Source organism: Molossus molossus, unplaced genomic scaffold, assembly GCF_014108415.1.
Source record: "Molossus molossus isolate mMolMol1 unplaced genomic scaffold, mMolMol1.p scaffold_m16_p_19, whole genome shotgun sequence".
NCBI lineage: Eukaryota > Metazoa > Chordata > Mammalia > Chiroptera > Molossidae > Molossus > Molossus molossus.
In genome coordinates, this window is record NW_023425354.1 from 13,447,716 (window position 1) to 13,475,010 (window position 27,295).

A 27,295-nucleotide genomic window follows, 5' to 3' on the forward strand; every position below is an offset into this window, starting at 1 on the left:
AAGGACACTTTATAAAAACTTATCCAGAGCAATAGGAATGGGAATCTGAGCTAAAAGAGTCACTTCCAGAGAATGCTCTCTCTAGATCATATCCTTACTCTCAAAATATGCTCTTAGGGAATTATTCTTGCTAGGGCTCTAGGACATGGTAGCAGTTTAGTAAAACTCATCATTAAAGGAACAAGGACCTAGAACTTTTTCAGTTTAAGCACTCTCTAAGGGAAATAATTTATGTTCCAAAAGCAAACACATACCTGTAAACTGGTCCTAACTGTTACAATTAGTTTGAGCCAGGAAGGAAATTTTCCAATCATTTTACTCAGAAATGATACAATTGTATCCCCATAATCCGGTTTGTGAAATTCTGCTTCATTTAATCCATCAATTAAGATGATGAAATCTTCATCTGGAATTTTTCTCTCTGAGATAGAAAGAAAAAAATGACTTAATAATTACCAAGTGGATAAGTGAGTCCTTTCCGGGTCTTTGATTACCTATCTGTTTGGGAAAAAGTATTAGAAAAGGTCTTTTGTTTGTTTACTAAGTGCTCAGGGTACATAATTTATTATAAAAACACAGAATAATTCATTTAGTGAATTCATTTCATTTTCATCAGGTGTGAAAGCTTTTGTCCCATATATATAAAATATATGTATCATCATCATCATTTCTCCCATGTTATCATACGTGAGACAGTTTGAGCATTGCATTTACGAGAATTTGTACATGGTAATTCATTTTTCTCTTATACCTAAAAAAGCTGAAAAGAATGTGTTGATTTTTTTTTCTGATGGCATTAAAGTGAACAGTATCACATGATCCTTTGGGAAGTTAAAAAAAAAGGGGGGGGGGGGTTTAACTTGAAGTCCAAAGCAGTATACAGGACTGCCTGTGAATGCATAGTGTGAAGGAAGGGACAGGGGAACAGAGAAAAGGAATCCCAACCAATAGACAGATTTTAACTAGGCAGGTTGGATCACAAGCTCTTGTAGAACTAGTAGCCTCCTAGACTAGCCCTAAATCAGCTTCAGTGGGACTAGACCCTTGTGTAATCTTCCCAGTGGTGAAGTCACATGAAGTCGGCCATGTCTGTGTCCACTTCCCTTCTGAACTCTATTGTATCCTAAACTGACAAAATCAGTTTATCATTAGGGCTTAGTTGCAGAAGAAGGCTTGGTAGATTTCAGGCGTCTACTCTCATTAAATGTTTAATGATTCTTAAACTACAATGAACAATGAGAGATTAAAAAATCCCCAGGCTGAATGAACATTTTAGTTCAAATGAGTTGAGCAACAAATAAAAGTTACCTGGTACTAGGACCTTATAGATTCTGAAGGAAGGAAGGCAGGGGGAAGAGAGAGAGAAGTCACTGGATGCCTGAAATGGGAAACAGGTTCTATTTGTGGAGGAAAAAGATGAAGCTAGGGATGAAAGGAAAGCTTTAGGGACTTGCGTACAAGGTCGTCTTTGCTAGCCTTTAAAAGAGTGAACATCAACTGAATGACTACATATTTTGGTTTCACATTTGAAAATATGTAGATCTTTTGCATGATTAATAAAACTTTATATTTTCCCCCTAAAGTACAAACTTTATATAAAGGAATTTAATTTCAATACCCTAAGTACTATAAGTCAGTTTTCAAATTATGAAGAGTTTTTACTATTACTTTCATCTGGTGACTTTTTAGGAAAAGAAATGAACTAGGATGCCAGTTCTCCCTATTAACAATGATTATTAATGAAATAGCGTTCTATATGAAGTAGTACTGAGAAAACACATTATTCCTTTCTTGAGTCCAAAGAATTAAGGAAGAGTAAGAAGTTGCTGGGGACTAATGGGATTTACCAACATAACTGGGGCTCTTATGTTCTTGATTTTGAGGACCTTGGCTCTCTTAAGTATAACTGTGTCTTTAATTTCTATAGAGGAATTGTCTAATTACATTCTGCAGGGCAGATATAATAGTCCTATCCCTTGTTACTGAGCACCATCACCTGGTCCCACTCAGTGGTGTGCTGGAGCCATCCTGACTGGTTCAGGAAAGCCCACTGCAATATTTTCAAGAGCTGGTACCCTAAAACTGGCCAAGGTGGGAATATTTATTTATACAACAGAAACTGGCAAATGTTAATAAGCCCTCCTCCTACAGATGGTTGTTACAAATTTACCAGCACACCACTGTCTCCACCATTTCAATTATACTTCCTTTAACTTCACCCAGGCTCCTTCATATGCAAGTCATGATTTTCAAGTGGAGGAAAAGGGTTGATGATAATGCACCTGTTGAGATTTTCGTTGGGAAAAACATTTCAAACACATTCTTTTTTCTTTTTTTTCTTTTGTTCAGATAGAGTGGGAGAGAGAGAGAGAGAGAAACATCGATGTGAAAGGGACACATCAAGTGGTTGCCACCCTCACAACCCAACCAGGGCCGGGGACAAACTGCAAGAGAGGTACATGCCCTTAGTGGGAACTGAACCTGGGTCTCTCTGGACCGCAGGCCGACGCTCTAACCTGAGCCAACCCGGCCAGGGCTCAAACACATTCTTAAGTATAAAGATCAAAAACATGCTCTAAAATGATCTAGATGTTTTAATGAACAAAATAATTCAATGGCTAATAAAATTAAATTTTTATTTGCATAAATTCCCAGTAAGATTATATTACTCATTCCATGAGTAAAGTAGTCAATATATCATTTCTTTAAAAAGAAAGAAGTGTCGCCCTGGCTGGTTGGGCTCAGCAGTTGGAGTGTCGGCCTGTGGTCCAGAGAGACCTGGGTTTGGTTCCTGCTAAGGGCATGTACCTTGGCTGCAGTTTGTCCCCGGCCCTGGTTGGGTCGTGTGGGTGGCAACCACTTGATGTGTCCCTTTCGTGTCGATGTTTCTCTCTCTCTCCATCTCACGCTATCAAAACAAAAAATGGAAAAATGTCCTCAGGTGAGGATCAAAAAAAGAGAAAGAAGTATCCCACTTAAGATAATTATATTGTTCTAAATCTTGGCTTTTTTTTTTTTTAAAGGTTCTCTTCTTTTGCCCTGACTGGTTTGGCTCAGTGGTTAGAGCATCAGCCTGCGGTCCAAAGAGACCCGGGTTTGGTTCTTGCTAAGGGCAAGTACCTCGGTTGCAGTTTGTCCCTGGCCCTGGTTGGGTCATGCAGGATGCAGCCACTTGATGTGTCCCTTTCACGTTGATGTTTCTCTCTCTCTCCCTCCCACTCAATCTGAACAACAACAACAACAAAAAAATAGAAAAATGCCCTTGGGTGAGGATAAAAAATACAAAAAGATTCTCTTCTTTTGAAGAAGTTACTTGGGGACTTCCTGTCAAGATGGTGGCGTAGGTAACCGTGGTATCGTGTCCTCTCACAACCACATCAAAGTTACAAGTAAACTGCAGAACAACCATCATTCAAATCCACCTGGAATCAAGCTGAATGGAAGTCCTACAACTACAGAATTAAAGCAGCAGCCACATCCAGACTGGTAGGAAGGGAGGAGGCGCGAGGCGCAACGGGCTGGTCCCGCATCCAAGTGTGGCGGATAAAAATCAGGAGGATACCATGGCTGGGAATGTCCTTCCTGAGGACTGAGCGGGTCCCCATCCCACACCAGGTGCCCCGCTCAGGGTTCCAGTGCCAGGAAGAGAATCCCCATAACTTCTGGCAGGAAAAACCAGTGGGAACTGAGGCTCAGGGGGGCTGAAGCGGCTGGAGCACCAGTCAGCTCCTCAAAGGGCCCGCGCATGAACTTATTGGACTCACTCCCTCTAAGCTTGGAGGGGAGGCAGCTCCAGGGGCACCAAAGACATACAGGGAAGAACTGAGCTGTTTGGCACTGGAGCGAGGGCTGGAGAGGGGGCTTTCTCCGGGACAAACGTGCTGTCAGAGGCCTTTGTTCCTTTGGTGAGTCCTTCCCTGGAGCGGCAGACAGTCGCCATATCTGGGACTCCAGCAACCTGGCTCACACTGGTAGCCCCGCCCTGCTGACTCCCTGAGGCCCCGCCCCGCCCAACTTTCAGGCCCACCCAAGCTGTTGCCACTTGCTTAACCATAGGATTGGCCTCAGTGAACTTAGTGAGGGCCTCAAGAGCATAAAAAAGGACCAGTCAGAAATCATGGATGCACCGTTAGAATTGAAGGAGTCATTAACTGAAATAAAGAATAACTTACACAGTTTCAATAATAGAGTACGTAAATCCAAGGAGCAAACCATTGATTTGGAATATAAGGAAGCAAAAAATGCCCAATCAGAACAGCAAAAAGAAAAAAGAATCCAAAAAAATGAGGACAGTGTAAGGAGCCTCTGGGACAACTTCAAGCGTGCCAACATTCACATCTTGGGGGGTGACAGAAGGAGAAGAGAGAGAACAAGAAATCGAAAACCTGTTTGAAACAATAATGGCAGAAAACTTTCCTAGCTTGGTGAAGGAAACAGACATACAAGTCCAGGAAGCACAGAGAGTCCTAAACAAGATGAACCCCAAGAGGCCCACACCAAGACACATCATCATCAAAATGCAAAAGGTTCAAGACAAAGAGAGAATCTTAAAAGCAGCAAGAGAAAGGCAGCTAGTTACCTACAAGGGAGTTCCCATAAGGCTGTCAGCTGATTTCTCAAAAGAAACTTTGCAGGCCAGAAGGGAGTGGCAAGAAATATTCAGAGTGATGAAAAGCAAGAACCTACAACCAAGATTACTCTATCCTGCAAAGCTGTCATTTAGACTCGATGGCCATATAAAGACTTTCCCAGACAAGAAAAAGTTAAAGGAGTTCATCACCCCCAAAACGTTATTATATGAAATGATGAAGGGTCTTTTTGAAGAAAAAGATAAAATATATGAACAAACAAAATGGCAATGAATACATATCTATCGACAATGGAATCTACAAACAAAATGAACAGGTAGAACAGAAACATTCTCATAGATACAGAGAACATTTTGTTGGTTGTCAGTTGGGAGGGGGGCTGGGGGAATGGGTGAAAAAGGTGAAGGGATTAATAAGTACAAATTCATTGCTAGACTGACAAACCTCAAAGGGAAAGGGGTTGGGGGGGTGAGAAGAAACAAACCAAAGAATTTATATGCATAACCAATGGACACAGACAATAGTGTGGGAAAAGGCAGGAGGGGGGCGGGAGTGGGGAGGAGGGGGTCAATGGGGGAAAAATGTGGAACATCTGTAATACATTTTACATTCAACAATAAAGATTAAAAAAAAAAAGAAGAAATTACTTGGAAGTCACCTCTTAATACAAGTGCTATGAGGTGACAAAAAAGATTTCATCTATTAAGAAATAAGGATAACATGTTTATCTAAAAATATATTCTTCAGGATTTATATGAATAAAGACAAGGAATTTCCAAATGGTACTAATATTGCAAAACACTGAGAACTATTTCTAAATTTCCTTGTTTCTTTGTAAGTGATAAAGTTTTTCAATTATCAATCAGCTTAAAAGGTAAGACCTAAAGGGACCTTTAGACTGTGCCTTTCAAATGCAACCAGCTTTATAAGAATGCTCCTACATGTTCATTTGCAAATTTTTGTAGGTTATTTAAATACATTCTCTATCTAAGTAGCTTTTAAAAGAGTTTACAGGCTCTGGCTGGTTTGGCTCAGCGGTTGAAGCATCAGCCTGGGGATCAGAGAGTCCCGGGTTCGGTACCCGCTAGGGGCACATACCAAAAAAAAAAAAAAAAGAAATGAATTTGTGTGTCCTGTACCCGGTGCAGAGAGGGGTTTCTGCAAAGTTTACTGAGGAAGGGTGCAAATGAGCCAGCCAATGCCAGGCCAGGCCGGATCCTGCACATAGTAGGTGTCTGGCAAATGTGCAGTAAATGAATAAAATAAATACACATAAAAAAATAAAATAAAAGAGTTTACAAACAAATGAAAATTAAAATAAATGCTACTTACATGTTTAAATGTAAGAATATTTAAAGTACTACTATCCACTATTACCATTATTTCATAGAATAAAAAACATTTTAACATTAAAGTAGTAGAGACAATCTATCTAGAATTTATATATATGTATATGCAAAACTGTGTCTATATTTATAGACTGTTCCTTTTTTAATTTAATCTATTGGGGTGATATTGGTCCATAAAACCATACAGGTTTCAAGTAGGCTGTTTCTGTTTTCTTATTTTGCCATGGACTAATGAAAACCTTAAATGGACGGGTTCTTAGGAGCCACTGTTCTAGCTGACAAGTCTTTGGAAAGGTTTTCTAAACCCTTTAATCCTTGTTTTTAATCCCTTGTAAATATATATATTCACCAGGGATTCCCCACTGCCCTCTCACTTACATGTGTACTTAACAAATACTTAAACTGTCTTCCTTACTAGTCCCACTTAGGTACCTGAATAAAATAAGAATTATAGAAACAGCATGAGAAGAGATGGTAGCAAGTACCAAAGTCAGAACTGAATCCCAGTGCATGAGATCTTATTATTGGTATATTGTATAGAAATTATCAAAGTAAAAAGGTTTGTATCAGACAACTTTTTTGTTCAGAAAATCTGCACATTACATGTGAATTATTTTCCTTTTAGTTGTGGAAATAGATTAGTATCACCTTTCATTTCATATTGGTGGCTGAGAAAATTCAAGGTACAGAAAATACTTAAATATATTTGTGGAGAAATTTCAAAATCTTAAAAAGTCTAGGATATGGTAAAGCTCATAGATAATAGAGATACAGACAGATCATTACAATTGAGAAGAGAAATGTTGATATTTGAGCAACCAGCATGAAGGTTGAAATAACTGAAGACAGTAACCAGGAAAATGGAAATTATAATCACTTGTTCTTTCTTATGAGTATCTCCAAAACCCTCAAGAAAGGTAAACGAGTTTCCCAGAAATAAACAGGACTGCTCAGGAATCTCATGCTTACTCAAATCTTTTTCTTTGGCTTCCAGAATTGACAAAACACGGTTAAGGGAATGGGGCAGAGATGGGTAAAGGAGGAGACGGTTGCACTTAGGCCACAGCTGACACTAGAGATGCTGAGGAAAAGAGAAGAAAAGGCATAATTGTGAGAAGGAGAAGAAGTTCATTTCATTGCTCCCCACACTTAAAAAATATATATCTTTATATCTTTTAGTGGACAATTAAGTGATTTTTAGTATATATGCAGAGTTGTGCAACCATAGATGCCATTTCCTTTAACCTGAACTGTAGAGTAATAAAAAGTACCAAGCATAAAGACTGGAGGTTTCTAACAATGGAAACTCTGCAACACTGAGTTGCAGCCATGACTTTAGTGATTTATTTGAACTTCACAGAAAAAACTGGAAGCTCTACTATTTTTAGTACAAGAAAAATGCATTATATTTGGAAATGATAATGAAAATTTTTATTAAAAAGTTTTTAAAAAGGAGGAAGTAGCACTTCCTGTAGGTATTTTTGTTTTTCAAGTAAAATCTTTTCTGTTAACTGTATGCTGTAGGACATCAGCTATGGAACATTTAATTTTGGCAATGTGATTTAAAAAAATCATTCTATAATACACTGCAGGTGAATTTGGGCTCCACCTTTCACCTTCTTTGCACCTCATCCATACCTTTGTGGAGATTCTCCAGGGGCTCCAGGACTCCCCTCCGGAAAGAGGCCATGGGGTCTTGAACACAGGACCGAAGGCTCAGCATGCTCTGCAGGTGAGGCTCCCGAAGAAGCTGCTCTCGATAAGCTGTCAGCTGAGGTGAGCGGCAGAGCAGTGCAGCAACGTTGTGGACAAATTCTGGCACCAGACAGGTGTAGGCATTATCTGCTTGACAATAGTGATAGGCAACCACCTACAAAAGAAGATGAGAATGCAGACAGGTTTATCAGTAGCAAGAACAATAGTCATGGTTATTATATTCTCTAACATGGTCTTCTGTCTCCCCATTCCTCAACTTTTTCAAGTAAAAATAAAAGCTGCTAACTCAGAAATCGCCTGATTTATCTAAGGTCAGAAATTTGATAACATACTTCAACTGTATACATATGATATCACAATCATATATCAATTAATATTTATAAATACAAATGAGTTTTCTCTCTGGATTATAAGAAATAGGAAGCCAGAGAATAAATACAGTAAACCCTCGATTTAATGGACTTGGATTTAATGAACAAAATTTCCAGTCTATGTCATATATGAAAATTAACAGCTTGTTAATTTTAAAATGCTTTTAACCAAGATTTTCTTATAATTAAATTAACAGGTTATTTTATGTTATTAATTCACTTTTATCTTTTTAAAATATGTTTTTATTGATTTTTTAGAGAGAGAGGGGAAGGAAGAGAGTGACAGAAACATCAAAGTGAGAAACATCGATTGGCTTCCTCCTGCATGCCCCCAACTGGGAATGGAGCCCACAACCTGGGTATTTGTCCTGACCTGGAATTGGACAACTCAGTCCCTGGGACCACGCTCAATCCACTGAGCCACACCGGCTGGGCTAATTCATTGTTATTTTTAACAGATTTTAGCAGATAAGACCGTATGTTGGAAAAAATACTGTAGTAATTTTGCCAATATAAATAAATATTACATATCTACAACTATAGTGTACATATTTATTTATTTTTTAAATCCTCATCTGAAAATATTTTTTCCATTTATTTTCAGACAGGATGGGAGGTGAAGAAGGAGGGAGAGGAAGAAGGAAAGGGACAGGGAGAGGGGGAGGGAGGGAGAGAGAGAAAGAAAGAAAGAAAGACAGAAAGACAGACAGACAGACTGATGTAAGAGAGACACACTGATTGGTTGCCTCCCAAATGACCCCAACCAGGGCCAGGGATTGAACTGCAACTGAGGTACATGTCCTTGACCAGAACTGAACCTGTGACTCTTTGGTCCTTGGGTCAATGCTCTAACTGCTGAGCCAAACTGGCCAGGGCTACATACTTAAATCCAAGAGTCACCGCTTGTAAATAATGTTCAGCGAAGGATTATCATGTGACCACACCACATCTCATCTGGTAATTGGTTCTGTTGTCTTGTGGCTTGACTTTCTGCAGCAGTGACTGGTGAATGCATGCATTTACTAGAGCTATTCAGTATAAATTTAAAATTACTGTAATACATATAGAAGAACTAACTTGTCAGTTTTTTAATATATGCATTTGGAAAAATTATTTATTAACAGACCCCCTTGCCCAAATTAGTCCATTATATCAAGGTTTTACTGTATTTATATCAATATCTCTAATATTTATTGCACATGGAGTAGTACAGGAAAGAGTATTTTTTAATTTTGAATTAATTTTAGATTTACAAGTATGTTGCAAAGGTAATACACAAAGTTTCCACATATCCCTCACCTGGATTCCCTTATTAACATCTTATATAATCACAGCATAATTATCAAAACTAGGAAATAACACTGGTGCAATACTACTAACTAAAAGCAGTATTCAAATTTTGCCATTTTCCTACTAGTGTCCTTTTCTGTTCCAGGACTCTACCTAGGACCCCCATACTGCATTTAGTTATTATTTCTCCTTAGACTCCTGTAGGCTATAAGAACTCCTCATTGCTTGTCTTTCATGACCCTGACACTTGGAAGAGTAGTGATCAGTTAATTTGTCAAAGGCCAGTCAATTTGGGATTGTCTGCTGTTTTCCTCATAATCCAACTGAGACTTTATGGCAAGAATACCACAAAAACAATGTTGTATCCTTCTTGGTGGATTGTGCCATAGGATTCATGATGTTGACATGTTCTATTACTGGTAATGCTGACTTTGATCATTTGGTTAAGGTAAAGGTTTCTGCCAGGTTTCTCTACTATAAAGTTATTATCATTCCTTTTGTTGATTAGAAAACATATAAAAGTACCAGTCAGAAATGAAGAATACATTAACTGAAATGAAGAATACATTACAGGAAATCAATAGTGGAGCAGATAAAGCCAAGGATCAAGTCAGAGATTTGGAAGAGAAGAAAGTGAAAAATACCAATCAGGAGAAAGAAAAAAAAAACTAGGATAGTGTAAGGAGCCTCTGGGACAACTTCAAGCATACCAACATTTGTATCATGGGGGTGCCAAAAGGAGAAGAGAAAAAATAAAAAACTGAAAAACTGTTTGAAAAAATAATGACAGAAAACCTCCCTAACTTGGTGAAGGTAATATACATACAAGTACAGAAAGTGCAGAGTATCCCAAACAAGATACACCCAAAGTGGCCCACACCAAGACACATCATAATTACAATGCAAACATTTAGAGACAAAGAGAGAATCTTAAAAGCAGCAAGAGAAAAGCAGTTAGTTACCTACAAGGGAGCTCCCATGAGACTGTTAGCTGATTTCTCAACAGAAACCTTACCTTGCAGGCTAGAAGAGATTGGCAAGAAATATTCAAAGTGAAGAAAAGCAAGAACCTACAACCAAGACTACTCTACCCAGAAAAGCTATCATTTAGAATAAAAAGACAGGTAAAGAGCTTCCCAGGCAAGAAAACACTAAAGGAGTTCATCATACCAAACCAGGTTTATATAAAATGCTAAAGGAAGAAAGAAGAAGAAAAAGGAGGAGGAGGAGGAGGGAGAGGAAGAAGAAAAAGGAGGAAGTAGGAGGAGTTGGAGGAGGAATAGGAGGAATAAGAAGAAAAGTTAAAAATATAAACAATAAAAGGGCAATAAATACATATCTATCAACAACTGAATCTAAAAAAAACAACAAAATAAAAGCCAAGCCAGTGTAGCTCAGTGGTTGAGCATCTATCCATGCACCAAGAGGTCACTGGTTCGATTCCCGGTCAGGACACATGCCCAAGTTGTGGGCCAAATCCCCAGTGAGGGGCATGCAGGAGGGGGCTAATTGATGCTTTCTCTCATCGATGTTTCTACCTCTCTCCCTCTCTCCCTAAAATCAATAAAAAAATAAAAAATGAAATAAATAAACCAAGCAGAACAGAAACAGACTCATAGATACAGGAACATTTTAACGGTTGCCAGGTGGGAGGGGGGTGGAGGATGGGTGAAAAAGGTGAAGAGATTAAGAAGTACAAATTATACACAGAAACAAACACAGGGAGGCAGCCAAAATGAGGAAACAAAGAAACAGGTCCCAAACAAAAGAACAGAACAAAACCACAAGAAAAGAACTAAGCGAAATGGAGATAAGCAACCTAACAGATGCTGAGTTCAAAATACTGCTTATAAAAATGTTCAATGAACTTAGTGAGAACCTCAGTGAACTTAGTGAGGGCCTCAAGAGCATAAAAAAGGACCAGTCAGAAATCATGGATGCACAGTCAGAAATGAAGAAGGCATTAACTGAAATAAAGAATAATTTACACAGATTCAATAGTAGAGTATGTAAATCCAAGAAGCAAACCATCGATTTGGAATATAAGGAAGCAAAAAATGCCCAATCAGAACAGCAAAAAGAAAAAGGAATCCAAAAAAAATGAGAATAGTGTAAGGAGCCTCTGGGACAACTTCAAGCGTGCCAACATTCGCATCTTGGGGGTGCCAGAAGGAGAAGAGAGAGAACAAGAAATCGAAAACCTGTTTGAAACAATAATGGCAGAAAACTTTCCTAACTTGGCGAAGGAAACAGACATACAAGTCCAGGAAGCACAGAGAGTCCCAAACAAGATGAACCCCAAGATGCCCACACCAAGACACATCATCATCAAAATGCAAAAGGTTCAAGACAAAGAGAGAATCTTAAAAGCAGCAAGAGAAAGGCAGCTAGTTACCTACAAGGGAGTTCCCATAAGGCTGTCAGCTGATTTCTCAAAAGAAACTTTGCAGGCCAGAAGGGAGTGGCAAGAAATATTCAGAGTGATGAAAAGCAAGAACCTACAACCAAGATTACTCTATCCTGCAAAGCTGTCATTTAGACTCGATGGCCATATAAAGACTTTCCCAGACAAGAAAAAGTTAAAGGAGTTCATCACCCCCAAAACGTTATTATATGAAATGATGAAGGGTCTTTTTGAAGAAAAAGATAAAATATATGAACAAACAAAATGGCAATGAATACATATCTATCGACAATGGAATCTACAAACAAAATGAACAGGTAGAACAGAAACATTCTCATAGACACAGAGAACATTTTGTTGGTTGTCAGTTGGGAGGGGGGTTGGGGGAATGGGTGAAAAAGGTGAAGGGATTAATAAGTACAAATTCATTGCTAGACTGACAAACCTCAAAGGGAAAGGGGTTGGGGGTGGTGGTGGGAAGAAATAAACCAAAGAATTTATATGCATAACCAATGGACACAGACAATAGTGTGGGAAAAGGCAGGAGGGGGGCGGGAGTGGGGAGGAGGGGGTCAATGGGGGAAAAATGAGGAACATCTGTAATACATTCAACAATAAAGATTTTTAAAAAAAAGAAGTACAAATTATTTTTTACAGAATAGTCATGGAGATGCCAAGTAGAGCATAGGGAATATAGTTAATAATACTCTAATAATTATAATTGGTGTCAGATGGGTGCAAGATTTATCAGGATGATCACTTAGTAAGTTATATGTCTAATCACTGGGGTGAACACCTAAAACTAATATAATAATGCATGTTAACTGTAATTGAAAATTTAAAAAATGGTTAAAAAATAAATGAAAATGCAGTTGGAGGAAACATGCTGTTTCTGGCTCAGAGCTGGAGTGGATTTTACAGAATCTTCTGATATTGCAGATAACTCTCTGTTCCTCATTACTAATTAACCATGACAAGAGACTTCTTTAAATACTGGAGGCAGACATTTTACATTCTGTTCTTTCCTTGAAAATCCTCAAAAATAAGAGGGACAATAAGAAACAGAACTGCACTCCAACTACATGAATATATATTTATAACCTCAGATTATAACATATAAAGATGGAAACTGTATGTACGATTTGTAAGTGACTTAACAGATAAAAGAAGGTGAAACAAATGTCTGTTAGGAGTAGTAACAACAGGAACAAGTCAAATCATCTGTAAAACTTAAGAAAATCAAAGGAGTTAGAAATACCAGGCACTGTGGAAGATGAAGGCAAGGAAGGGAGTTGAAAACACAGGAATTATTTGAAGTTTATATAAGTAGCAGTTAGATCCCCAGGTTATCCATCCCCATTCTGTCCAGCAGGTGACTACCTTCCTCAACACCCACAGGAAAGAGAATTATATTCACTAAAGAAACTAAACCAGAGAGAATCTATACTTAGGGACACCAGACACAGAGCAGGTAGGGATCTAGCGCAGGACTGAAAACAAGGGGCTGAAGTGAGTCTCCATAATGAATGGTGAAACTCCAGCCCTCTTCTGCCTAGCTCCAGAATGTTGGCACCCAGGATAGATAGCCTCAAGAGATGTGACTGATGGATTCTTTGCTAGAGAAGAAAAAAAGAAAAAACTAAAGGATACTACCTTATGGGTATTTCCAATAAAGGTTGGTGGGTCATCTATAGCTAAGATCTCTATACACACAAGCTTCCAAACAGTTTTTCTGTGCCTAACTATTAAAGAAGAGATAAGAGAACAAGGACATAAAACAAGGACAAGATAATTAAAAGAGAAGAGAACAACTGGAGGTAAAAAACAGCTATTAGAAATTAAAACTATGATAGCCAGAAAAGTTTTTGTGGAAGTGTTAGAAGGTAATGTTGAGAAAATCTCTCTCTTTTTTTTTATCCTCACCCAAGGACATTTTTTGATATTTTGTTCAGATAGAGTGGGAGGGGGGGGAGAGAGAGAGAAACATCGACGTAAAAGGGACACATCGAGTGGTCACCACCCACACGACCCAATCAGGGCTGGGGACAAACTGCAACCAAGGTACGTGCCCTTAGTGGGAACCAAACCCGGGTCTCTCCAGACCGCAGGCCAATGCTGCTCTAACCGGTGAGCCAAACCCGCCAGGGTGAGGAAATCTCCTAATGGTAGATCAAAGACCAAAACAGAAAGACAAAAGCATAGAAAACAGGAGAGAAAAGTTAAGAAAGCTAGAGTATCAGTATAAATCTACTGTTTTATTAAAAGGAGCTCTAGAAGGAGAGAATAGGAAGTTAATAAATAAAACTAAACCAATTCCCAGAATCAAAGACTATTTCCAGAGCTCGCTAGGTATCAACAGAATAAATGAAACAAATACACAAACAAAAACCCCCAAGAACAAGGGTGATAAAAAGAGGATGTAAAAGAGAGAAAAAAGTTGAGAAGAGAGGTATATATATAAAAGATTAGTAATAAAAATAGCACCATATTATTTTACAGCAATATTGGAAGCTCAAGACAATGGAGCAATGCCTTCAAAATTCTGAGGGGAAATAATTTTTAACCTAGAATTATATACTCAAACAGTCAAGTATGAGAATGAAATAAAGATGCTTTTAGTAACATCAAGTTTCAACAACCTTACCTCCCATATATTCTTTCTTAGGAAACTACTGGAGGATGTGCTCCACCAAAATGAGAAATAAAAATCAAGAAAAGAAGATGTGGGATCAAACACAGAACAAGAATTTCAAGGATAACAACCAGGTGGTAAGACTTGAGAGCACCATGGGTCCAGACTGAGCTCAATGGAGTGCTCTAGGAAAGATGTCTCCAGGGCAAAAAATGTAACTTATGTGGAAAATTGTATCGAGAGGTATTTTACAATGCTATTAAGGGTTGTGAAATGAAAAATAAATTTTAAAATGAAGCATTTCATAAACACAGGAAAAACAAAATTGCTCAAGAAGGAAATTGTTATCTTTAGTTTCATAGTGAACCACATCTAGGTTGTATTAATACTAAAAATTCTATAATATGGATTCAGACAAAAATCATGATATAACTATACTAAGATAAAAAAATGGAGGAAAGATGCCCTGGCTGGTTTGGCTCAGCTGTTTGAGTGGCGGCTTGCGGACAGAGAGTCCCAGGTTCAGTTCCCACTAGGGGCATATACCAAAAACAAAAAAGAATGGAGGAACGAAAATAAAAGAGCTAAAATCATCCATAAAAAGCAATATATAATGTGTAAAACTGGTAAAAAAAAAAAAGTTACAGTAGTATATGAATATTAATTAGAAATATGAAGGTAAAGATCACAGAAACAGTCCTAAGAGTTGAAAGTGACTGCCTTTATTTTTTTTTTTATCCTCACCCGAAGACATTTTTCCATTTTTTGTACAGACAGAGTGGGAGGGAGAGAGAGGAAGAGAGAGAGAAACATCGATGTGAAAGGGACACATCGAGTGGCTGCCACCCGCACGACCAACCAGGGCCGGGGACAAACTGCAACCAAGGTACATGCCCTTAGCGGGAACCGAACCCGGGTCTCTCCGGACCGCAGGTGGGTGCTCTAACCGCTGAGCCAAACTGGCCAGGGCGAAAGTGACTGCCTTTAGAGAGAAGGTGGGTTGAGGGGCAGAAGATAGGTTTTTATTATGTCTCTGGAATTTTTGATTTTCTAAACTATATGCATGCATTACTTTGATAAAAGTAGAAATCTAAAACCCAAACATGTAAAAATATTACAGAGTGTTGTATAGGAGGAAAAATTTTGAACTAGGAATGAAAATAAAAAACTATTGATTACTTATACTGTGATCTGAAGTAAACCATATAACTTCTTTGAGTCTCAACTTCCATATGAATTCCTTCCCAACTTGTAGGTTCTGGTTCTATAATAATGAAGTATTTTCTAGGAACAGCAAAGAAAAAGAAACTTTTCTCCATGTTCTCATAGTATACCTGTACATATTTTTGTTCACTTTGCCTAGGGTCTCCCTACCTTTGCTCCATTGATGTTAAAATGGAACTAGCATGCCCGCAACCTGGGAATCCTATTGTACCTGTGAGGCTAGTCTCCGCATAGCCTCCTCCTGCCGCCTGCGCATTTCTGGAGTTCCTGGGCAGCTTCCACTGGTGATGGATGAGTGGGCTGAAGGTGGCTGTGTGAGTGGCAGCTCTCTGTTGGCATCCACATCTAGATTAAAAAGATGAGATGTTTGCATCAGACAATCATAAAACTCTGAACTAAAGGAAGATTGGATAAATTCCATTTGTTCTATGATTCAGCAATTCTACTTCTAGGTATGTACCCAAGAGAAATAAAAATATATGTGCACCCAAAAACTTGTACAAAAATACTCATAAGAGCTAAAAAATGGAAACAAATGTTAATCAACTGAAGAATGGTTAAAATGTGGTATATCTATACAATGGATTATTACTCAACAATGAAAACAAATGAGATACTGATCTATGCTACAATATGGATAGCTCTTGAAAATATTACACTCACTCAGAGACACCAGTTACAAAAGGCCATATGTTGTATAATTCTATTTATATAAAATGCCCAGAAAACAGAATCTACAAGAACAAAAAGTAAATTAGTGGTTACCAGGGGGTGAAGGTAGGGAATAAAGGGGAGAATGGAGATCGACTACAAATGGGCATATAATTTCTTTCAGGGAGGGTGAAAATGTTCTAATAGATTATGGTGATTGCTGTACAACTCTGTGAATATACTAAAAAACAATGAATTGACAATTGAAATGGGTGCATTATATAGTATATGAATTATAGCTAAATAAAGCTTTTTTTTTTTTAACAATTCTATTTATCCATGTAATTTAGAAAATGTCTTATCTACTACTACAAAGTACAAGATATATTTATAAAGACGGATCATACTTTAAAAAATGGGTACCAGAATAAGTAGACTGTTAATTGATGGTCAATAGGTATTGAAAAGGAGGAGGAACTGGGGAAGATAGTTCCTCATTTAACTCCCTATCAGTTGGACTAACTGAGCCATTTTCTCTTCAACTGGTAGAGTAAATTCCCTGGTAACTGGAAAGAGTTCTGAATAATTGTACGAGGGTAGCTGTGGGAGATGTCAGTGAAAAAAGCTTGAAGTGTCAGCTGAGGTCACATTCAGTGACTGTCACTGTATCATTTCTGATGTTCACTCCCTCTCCCATTCCCCTTTATCTGGTATTTGATTTTGTAGGTAATTATTGTATGAATAATTTCTGTCTTCTAGTGCTTTCCTTTTAAATATGCTCTCTTTTTGTGTCTGTCTTTCCATTCTATTCAGTATTCAGAGAACAGTAGAAATAAAAGTTAATATGAAGCAAGTGTGCACAGGAAACTGGCAAAACAGACTTCTGAAATGAGCAGAGTAGGGAGGGTAGTGGTTATTTACTGAACAGTTGTTTGGGGGCTTGGCAGCTGTTGGAAAATGTCAAATCCAAATAATAACTACACTGAGACTTTTAGTGATAGGAAAAGTATAAACTTGTATTAGACAGAGCTTCCCTAACTATTGTACCAAGTATACTTGTAGTTAATACAATAATGCTTGAATTACACAACAGTTCTATTTTCACAAAATGTTTTTGCTCTTTGTGAGTATGTCTTGAGGGGTGGGTGATGATGGTGGTGGGGGTAACCAAAGGGGGAGTCAGGTTTGGGAAGGGCTGTAGGTGGAAAGCAGGATGATAGGCTAGTGCCTGCCTTGACAGCTTTTCTGTACCTTCCCAGGGAAATGACAAGGAGGGGGTGGGCTGGGGGCTAAGTATCTGTGGGGGGAAGGCAGAACTAGGCAGGCTAAATGGCTCACATTTTCTACAGCAGTGCTGCTCAGTGTGGAGGAGTCCGGGGCAGAAGAAAGAAGAACACATGATGCAGAGATGGGAGGTGGGGGCTCCAATAATTTCCCACTTATTCTCATTACTACAACTACATCACAGGTATCACTGACTGAGGGTGAGGAGAGTCAGTGGGGTTTCAAATAAACATATCCAAGCTTAATGTAAATTAAACTCTAAAAAATTAAGCCAACTCTCTACAGACATCATTCTTATTCTGCTACTGCTAGTAACATTTCAGTACCAGCTCATACAGTGACAGATTAATGATGAAAAAACAGCCTGTATTTTACCAATCACTTATTATTGGCTCTTCTTAAGGACTGGTGTAGTTCGGTTAAGGTGGCAGAGGTAGAATGTAGTTTGGACATCAAGAGATTACAACAAAAATTATTTTGTTCAAGGCAACTGCTGGCTATGGATAATTCTGATAAATACATAACCACATGTTCTATCTCCTTTGACACCTTTTCAAGTTTTGAAAGTTAACTATCAGGCCAAACCTTAACATATGGACATTTATCTCATGAATGGGAGTGTCCAGTTATTTTTAGAGTTTCTCTGGAGATAAGGGCAATGGATGTTGAGAATAACTTAATGAACCACCTTGAAAGAACCTCCACTTTGGGGAGCACATGGGCTGTTTTCAATTAACTTTAGCTCTCCCAGAATTGGGGGGTAGGGGGACTCCCAGGTACCTTTGCTTTCTGAGAAAGCAGCTCTTCTTGCCCTTGGCATTTATCCTCTGTCATGCATGATTCTACCATTCTGTTATCTGCAACAGTGATAGACAGAGGAGTCAGAGAGACTATTAGCTATCTGCTTTTCTTCCTGATACATTCAAATAGTTAACCTCTTGACTTACTCAGATAAGAAGTAGTTTGGTGTGATACTTAAGCACTCAAAGGAAAATACTGGAATGGGTGTGGAAAATTACTTTCAACCTTGAAGATGTTCTTAGAATCACAGAATTTTAACACAGGAACAAATCTAAAAGATCACCTAGTCCCACTTTCTCATTTTAAATGAGAAAACTGAGGTTTAATGAATTAAAGTAAACTTCTCAAGGTTACAAAGTACTGTCAATTTGAATGTTGGGGCTCAAACTCTAGGCTCTTGACTCCCATGACACTATGCCAATCTACCTCAGAAAAGTTTCATACAGAAACTAAGTATGACATTACTCTTAAGAGTTATTTCATACCAATTCTTACCATACCGTGGTAAACACCAGCTCTTGATTCAAAGAGTTTTCTTTCTCGACACCAGTTCTTCTATAAGTTAGATATCCATAAATTTATTTAAGGCAATCTGCCTACTTAATGACATGAGACTGCTAATTAGTTTTAACAGGAAGCCAGAATGTTTGGAGAGTGTTCAGTGAGTTCTTGTTGAGTTTCAGCACTGTACGAGATTCTGTAATGACTATAATCTCAAACAAACCATTTTTAGTGGTTGCTGTCTTGAAAATTTGTGGTGAGCCAGACTAGCAGAGCAATAGCTTTTTTTGGTTGTTGTTGTTCTCTTATAACTAACAGAAATCAGGCAGACTGGTTTTATACATACAGTGTGTCTAGGAAGAACGTCTATACATTTCCTTATCTCCTTTACTCATGTGAATTCTATAAAAAAGGAGAGCAAAATGGGTTATAGAATGGCCTCTGAAACCAGACTGCTTAGTCTTAAATTCTAGTTTCATCATTTACTGGCTATAAAACCTAGGAGGCTTGCTTAACCTTTCTGGGCCTCAGATCACTTATCTATTAAATGAAAACAGGATCTACTTCGCTGAGTTGATAAGAGGATCGAATAAATTAATATTTATTAAGCTGTTAGGTAGTATCTGGCATTGGGGACAATATGAGTATTTTAAAAATAAATAAACAAGATCCTGGTGGTGATCATTAAGCTGTGCCCTACCTGAGATGAAAGAAGTATGGCTATATTTGAGAGCTGAGCGTATTCTCACAGGGAGGCAGGAGAAACCCTTCAAGGACACAATGAAGTTCAAGCCCAAGCAGTGCAACACTGACATCAATGGCAAGGAAATGAAGGCCACAAACAGATTGTGCTGGCATGTAACAAGACGACATGGACACAGGCTGAGTGAAGCTGACAGTGATGGATGCGAACGGCTCTTATAAGCAATTGCTGTAGTCATTCTCCAAAGGATGGACTAGCCAGACAGCCAGTAGGGAAGAGTCATAAATTTTTTTCTGAAAGTTTTTGTTTCCAGTCACACTGAGGTGATGGTTGGATTACGTGGGTTAAGTGTAAACAGTGTATTACATTCTTTCCCTCACTCTAAATTAATGGTCCTCAATCAGGTTTTGCAGATTAGAAAATAAAAGGATATGAGACAATATAAATATGATAGAAAAACATTTCAGAGCAACGAAGCAGGGAATTCTTTAAAAAGGAATACGTACGTTTGGGGGAGGCATGTGGGCTATCTGAGGCGATCTGTCTCATCCGTGTTCCATGGCAGCTGAGGGCCACAAGTCTGGAGATGATGGCAGTTTTGCCAAACCCAATGTTTCCCACAATCACTACTCCTTGGTTCACGTTGGCATTTGAACTTTGAAGTTGAGCATCTATTTCATGGAAAACCCAGTCCCGGCCAACAAACACTGACTCTGTAGTGATACTGGGCACTTCAAAGAGTAGAGGCTTCAGGGAGATATCTGGCGGTCTATAAGGTGCAAAGCGAACTAGAAGGAATAACAAGAAAACACAGAACTTAGGCCAAACCATCAACACTGAGAAATAAAGGAAAAAAGCACTAACTTAGAGTTATAGTATGATGGTATTCTGGCTTGTTCAGAAAATAATAAAACTCTGATTTTGGTTTTACAGAGATAAGCAATGGCAGGTGAGCTACAGCTATTTGATACTCTACTTGGCAAAACACAAACACTGTTGAAACAGTAACGATCTATGCAGTAGTCAGAAAGTCAGGGTAATATTCAAAACTATTGAACAATGGGGATGGCCTGGGTACCAGCAATCAGGATAGATGCAAAAGTAGTAAAGAAATAGGGTCCTTAAGGCCTCCTCCTATGCCTGGAGAAAACCTTTTAATTGTTGGATTGTGGGAAGATGTAGAGTTGGAGTTCCTGGGGGAGAGACCAGACTGTGGTGGGGCATACAGATGGCTGTCAGCATCAGCTCTTTACCAATCAGTAAGGGTATATCTCAATATTTAACAACCAATATGGCCATATCAGTATATACCAGGCCTATAAAAAGCAAGGTAAGCCCTGGCCGGTTTGGCTCAGCGGTTAGAGCGTCCACCTGCGGTCCGGAGAGACCCGGGTTCGGTTCCCGCTAAGGGCATGTACCTCGGTTGCAGTTTGTCCCCGGCCCTGGTTGGTCGTGTGGGTGGCAGCCACTCGATGTGTCCCTTTCACATCGATGTTTCCCTCTCTCTCTCTTCCTCTCTCTCCCTCCCACTCTGTCTGTACAAAAAATGGAAAAATGTCCTCGGGTGAGGATAAAAAAAAATTAAAAAATTTAAAAAGCAAGGTAAAGTTTCTTTAAAAATACCAATGAAACCCTGGCCAGTTTGGCTCAGCTACTGGAGCATCAGCCTGTGGACCAGAGTCCCAGGTTCGGTTCCCACTAGGGGCACGTACAAAAAATAAAATTACTAATGAAAACAGTAATTCCTTTAAGTTCATGATGATTATATATATACAGATTGTGTGTCATATATATATATATTAAAAATCTAATAGGTATATTAAGGGAAGCAAAGACTCACAGGGGTGGGGAACCCTTTTTTCTGCCAAGGGACATTTGGATATTTATAATACAATTCTCGGGCCATACAAAATGATCAATTTAAAAATTAGCCTGCTATATTTGGCCAGTCTAATTTGGTGAGGCGTGTGATGTTAGCTGGTACTGATATTGCAGGCCTTATATGGCCCGCAGGCTAGACGTTCCCCACCCCTGCAAGTGCTAATGGTTTAAAAGGTTTTCAACATGTTAAGCAGTCAAGGAAGTAGAAATCAAACTTTCACCTGTCTTTGCACCTGTACTGATTGTATTCATGCCAATTAATTTAATTTAATTTATTTATATCCTCACCCGAGGGCATTTTTTTTTTTTTTTTTGCATTTATCTTCAGATAGAGCAGGAGGGGAGGGAGGGGGAGAGGGAGAGGGAGAGAGAGAAACTTCAACGTGAAAGAGACATATCAACTGGCTGCCACCCACACAACCCCAACCAGAGCCAGGGACAAACCGCAACCAAGGTGCAACCGAGGTACGTGCCCTTAGTGGGAACTGAATCCGGGTCTCTCTGAACCGTGGGCGGACGCTCTAACCGCTGAGCCAAACCGGCCAGGGCGTATTCATGCCAATTTTAAAATAGTTTTTATTGATTTTTTTTTAGAGAGGGGGGAGGGAGGGATAGAAAGAAACATTAATGTGAGAGAGAAACATTGATCAGCTTCCTCCTGCATGCCCCCTAGTGGGGATCGACCTGACGGAATCAAACAGGGACCTCTCAGTCCATGGGACAATGCTCAATCCACTAAGCCACACTGGCTGGACTCAAGCCAATTTTTTTTTTTTTTTTATCCTCACCTGAGGACATTTTTCCATTTTTTGTTCAGGTAGAGTGGGAGGGAGAGAGAGGAACAGAGAGAGAGAGGAGAGAAACATCGATGTGAAGGGACACATCGAGTGGCTGCCACCCGCGTGACCAACCAGGGCCGGGGACAAACTGCAACCGAGGTACGTGCCCTTAGCGGGAACCGAACCCGGGTCTCTCCAGACCGCAGGCCGACGCTCTAACCGCTGAGCCAAACCGGCCAGGGCTCAAGCCAATTTTTATAAAGGTTTTTGACTCATACACACCTGTCTCGGGAACAAATCCCTATTCCTTTTCTCAAGAGTTTTTTTCCTGTGCCTATGTAGTTACAGGGTATGCTAAGGGCCTTAAGAAGCATGAGCTCTACTTTCAACAGTTCTCTAAAAATGGGTAATAGATGTCACTTGGTTTCAGAGATCAACATTCTAATTATATTGATGGTAAAAAAAAAGTCCTGCCTGACCTCCCTTATCTAGGTTAAATGCCCCCTAACTATTCTGAGAGTGGCTCTAAGGTATATCATTTTATCTGTCTGGAACAAGGTATTTCATTTCTGTGTCTTTAACTTAGCACAGTACTTAACACATAGTAGGTACTCAAAAAATGCACACTGAAAGAATCAAGTAAAAATAAGGTATAATGCTCTAAACCCATTTTATATTTTGGAGAAAAAAGGCCAGGGGTGGGAAGGGGATGAAAACAGGAGAAAAGAAAATCATAAATGGGGAAATCAGATCTATTTATACTGCTTTTATTATTCTAGAACATACTTAAACCACTTACACATCATAAAATGAGATTCTGGGATGGCATCTTACTTGAGAAAATACACAAGCATGCATATAAGTACACTCTCATTTAAAACTGTCTGACATCCATTAGAATAACTGAGCATTTAAAAAAAGGGCAACAATTCCAAAAGTAGTGAAAATTATTAAAAATATAAAGCCAATCTCTAATAATGGAAGCAAATAGCTTCTTCCTATATCAGTTCAAAATGTCCCAAAATTTCACATTTTATTTTTATTTTATTTTATTTTTTATCCTCACCAGAGGACATTTTTCCATTTTTTTGTTCAGGTAGAGTGGGAGAGAGAGAGAGGAACAGAGAGAGAGAGAGAGAGAAACATCGATGTGAAAGGAACACATTGAGTGGCTGCCACCCGCACAACCGACCAGGGCTGGGGACAAACTGCAACCGAGGTACGCGCCCTTAGCGGGAACCGAACCTGGGTCTCTCAGGCCGCAGGCCGACGCTCTAACTGCTGAGCCAAACCGGCCAGGGCCCAAAATTTCACTTTTTAGATAAGGGCCGTGGAGAAACAGCTACATGGTCACTTATAATTTCCTAATTCACCTCTCTTTGTCAAAACTTACCCTTTAAAATCCATAACTATAATTACAGAGGTCAGTGAAAAATTAGACTTTAACTTCCTAAAAATATTCTTTTAAATTCCAGTGTCTTATAGTTAATAGATTCTATTTTGCTTTTCTTAAGCATTATTTTATAAGCTATAATTCACATACCATAAAATTCGCCCTTTTAAACTAAACAAAACTTAGTGGTTTTTAGTATATTCCAGCCCCTGGCAATCTGAGACTTCCTCTCTTTACAGATTTGTCTATTCTGGACATTATACATAAAAGTTATTATATAATATGTGGCTTTTTGTGTCTGGCTTCTTTCACGTAGCATAATGTTTTTTTTTATCCTCACCCGAGGACATTTTGAATTTATCTTCAGATAGAGCAGGAGGGAGAAAGGGAAGAAGAGAGAGAGAGAAGCATTGATGTGAGAGAGACACATTGAGTGGTTGCCACCCACACAACTACAACCGGGACCAGGGCCAAACTGCAACCGAGGTACGTGCCCTTAGCGGGAACCAAACCCAGGACTCTCTGGTCCACGGGCTCTAACTGCTGAGCCAAACCGGCCAGGGCTAGCATAATGTTTTTGATGGTCACTAATGTTGTAGCATAATTCATTCATTTTTATCACCAAATAATATTCTATTGTATGGCTATATCACATTTTGTTTATCCATTTATCAGCTGAAGAACATCTAGTTTGTTTCCACTTTTTGACTATTATGAATCATGTTGCCATGAACATTCTTTTTCTTTTTTTTTTATCCTCACCCGAGGACATTTTTCCATTTTTTTGTTCAGATAGAGCGGGAGGGAGAGAGAGGAACAGAGAGAGAGAGAAACATCGATGTGAAGGGACACATCGAGTGGCTGCCACCCGCACGACTAACCAGGGCCGGGGACAAACTGCAACCGAGGTACATGCCCTTAGTGGGAACCGAACCTGGGTCTCTCTGTACCGCAGGCCGATGCTCCAACTGCTGAGCCAAACCGGCCAGGGCGCCATGAACATTCTTGTACAAGTTTTTGTGTACATATGTTTTTAATTCTCCTGGGTATATATCTAGGAATGGTATTGTTGGGTCATACACAGCATATTTAACTTTTTGAGACACTGCCAAACTGTTCTATTTTACTATTGCTATTTTTTACAGAATACATATTCACTACAGAAAGTTTAGAAGTAGTAAACAAAATAATAATTGTATTCCCACTAGCCAGAAACACTATTCATACATATTCTGAGTTTTGCCTGTACCATATACACTTACTTTAAAAACAAAAAATGGGATCATACATAGATACTGTTTCATAATCTGCATTTGTCACTTAAAAATTCCAGAGTTCCGAACACCGTTGATTCTGTCAGCCTTGCCAGCTCCATGGCTGCTTCTCTTGCAGTGCCTTACTCCACCATTTTCCATGATGTCACCTCACAGTGGGGGCTGCTAACCACTCATGGGGTTTCCTGAGTATCACACTTGGACAAACATGCTGAGTTCTGGCTGAACAGTCACAGGACTCCAGAGAGGATGGAGAAAACAGAACATCAGTTGGCTTGAGATGAGTCTCATCAGGCCTAGACAGACCTAAGGTCACAAAGAACTTGGAGAACACAGAACTGGTTTCAGAACTAGAATTTAACCTTAATTCTGTCTCTGAAATCCAGGTTTTCTTCTATTATATTTTGTTGCAACTGCTCTATAGGATGTCACTATTAAATCTTAGTGACATAAGTTCTCCCATTGATGACCAGAACTGATAGGCTAGACTATCTTCTTTCTCCTTCACCTCTCCTGTGCTTCCCTTTAGGAATTGCATGCTTCACCAGAAATGACCTTTCCAGAGGGAGAAGAACTACTTAGAGATACTCAGTTGCTTTCTAAACTATCTTATCTCTATAGGTCCAAGATTACTTTATACTGTGTATCAAAAGAGACCTTCATGAATATGACCAATGTCAATTTATAATATGGAAAACAATATAGACTCAATTTAAGTGCTTAAATTTTTGGGAAAATTCTATCAACATAACTTGTTCTCATGTTGATGTAATCTCTCATCATATTTAATTCTACTGAGAAAGCTTTGACATTTAAAAGTTATTTTAAAATTTTTCTAAAAATGCAATCAATTCACAAAAACCTCAAGGGAAGAACAGATAAAACTAGCTCAGTACCATATGGTGAAACAACTGTAGATCCTAAGAACAGCCTAGAAATGATTTTTGTACCTCCAAAACTAAGGCTTTTGTCAGATCAGTATGAGAAAAGAAAGCCATACTCATATACCAACAGTAAATTTGGGGCATATGAATAAGAAAGCACTTTGGCTTATATTGTAGGACATGGAAGCAATAAATAGTTTCTGTGAAGTTCATATTCCTAAATAAATTTTTCTTTGTTTGGGATATCAGCTGGCTTCCAAGAGATTTTCTAAGGCAGAAACCACTGAAATAATCCAGTGAGAAATTACCACTGCAACTAAAAAGATGAGCTCATCCATACCATTTAGTAACAGATGTGCTTTCTTACCCTTGGAATTCAAGAATTGGTAATCCCAAGGTAGCAACAGAGCAGGAAGACCATCCCATCCTTCTTGAAACGTGCCAATAAAGCATATTGTAATTTACTTAGAAATTTGTAAAAAATAATGGGCAGATAAGAGTTGTGTAGATGGATAGATATGTGACAAAAATAATATATTAAAATATTAATGATATGGTCATGGTGGTGGGTATATGAGTGTTTACTGTAAAATTCTTTCATTATTTTGTATGGCCAAATATTTTCCTAATAAAATGAAGGAAAACCCAAAAAGAAAAAACACTGCAATAGGGCACACAAATAAGACAAGCTCTGGATAGCAGTTTTGAAAAGGGATGTAATAACCACTCCAGACTCAGATCAGTGTGTGCATCTCCTCAATGAAAATTGGCTCACAGCAGACAAATGAATTCTCTAAAGGAAACGGTCTCTGAGAGACTTGAGTAAGTATAATTACATATCTAGGCTTAGAGAGAAAACTGACCTTTATTTAACTAAGGCAAAGAGTAAACATGTACCAAACAAACAAACGTGCATTAAGGCTAACAGATCCACTTGCCCAAATGCAAATATAAACAGCTTCAGCAAGGGGAAAAGGGGAAAGGGAAGTAGGGGCAAAAGAACTCTAACTGGATTTAGACTAAAGCATATTTACTCATGGAAAACAACCATGAATCATCTTAAAAGAAGTCAGTCACAGGACTGGTAGGAAAAAGGGTTGTGTGTAACACAGCCAAGGTCTGGTGCAAACAGCAGCAGAATTGTATTTCCTCACATTCTTCTATAATGACTGTAAAGTCTGGCCTGGAAGCACCTCTTTTCCTCAGAACAAAAGATAACTTCTCAAGGTTCATGCCATGCATGTTATTCTCCACACAGAGCAGAGGAAAAACACATGTGCTTCAAATAAAACCTGGTATCACATTAGCACCAAACATAAGTTTAAAAAACATGCTTTTTTTTTTTCCTCCTTAAGAAATACTTAAACCAAGGAATGGACTCATTTGTCCACTGAATATCCAGAAGGCTCACTCTTCCATTTACAGTAGTCAAATCTCTTTAGGGTCTGTTGGTGCTCCGGAATAGGACTATAGTAGGCAGCTCTTCTACCTCCAGAAATGAGTTTTTGAAGAATGTAAAGCAATTTGAAGCAGGTCCTAAAGGACAACCTAAAGATAATAGTCTGAGAT

General features: G+C 38.8%; 1 protein-coding gene across 1 annotated transcript in view; it reads right to left on the bottom strand.

Annotated features, from left to right (window-relative positions):
* The window catches only part of TANC2 (tetratricopeptide repeat, ankyrin repeat and coiled-coil containing 2), a 273,469-nt gene that overhangs the window by 68,750 nt on the left and 177,424 nt on the right, over positions 1 to 27,295 (bottom strand). Inside the window, exons 8-11 of the mRNA XM_036268781.1 lie at positions 20,022 to 20,303; positions 15,787 to 15,920; positions 7,577 to 7,808; positions 255 to 421 (exon numbers count right to left, since the gene is read on the bottom strand). Coding sequence (XP_036124674.1) covers positions 255 to 421; positions 7,577 to 7,808; positions 15,787 to 15,920; positions 20,022 to 20,303 — 815 coding nt within the window. The remainder of the gene's footprint in view (positions 1 to 254; positions 422 to 7,576; positions 7,809 to 15,786; positions 15,921 to 20,021; positions 20,304 to 27,295) is intronic.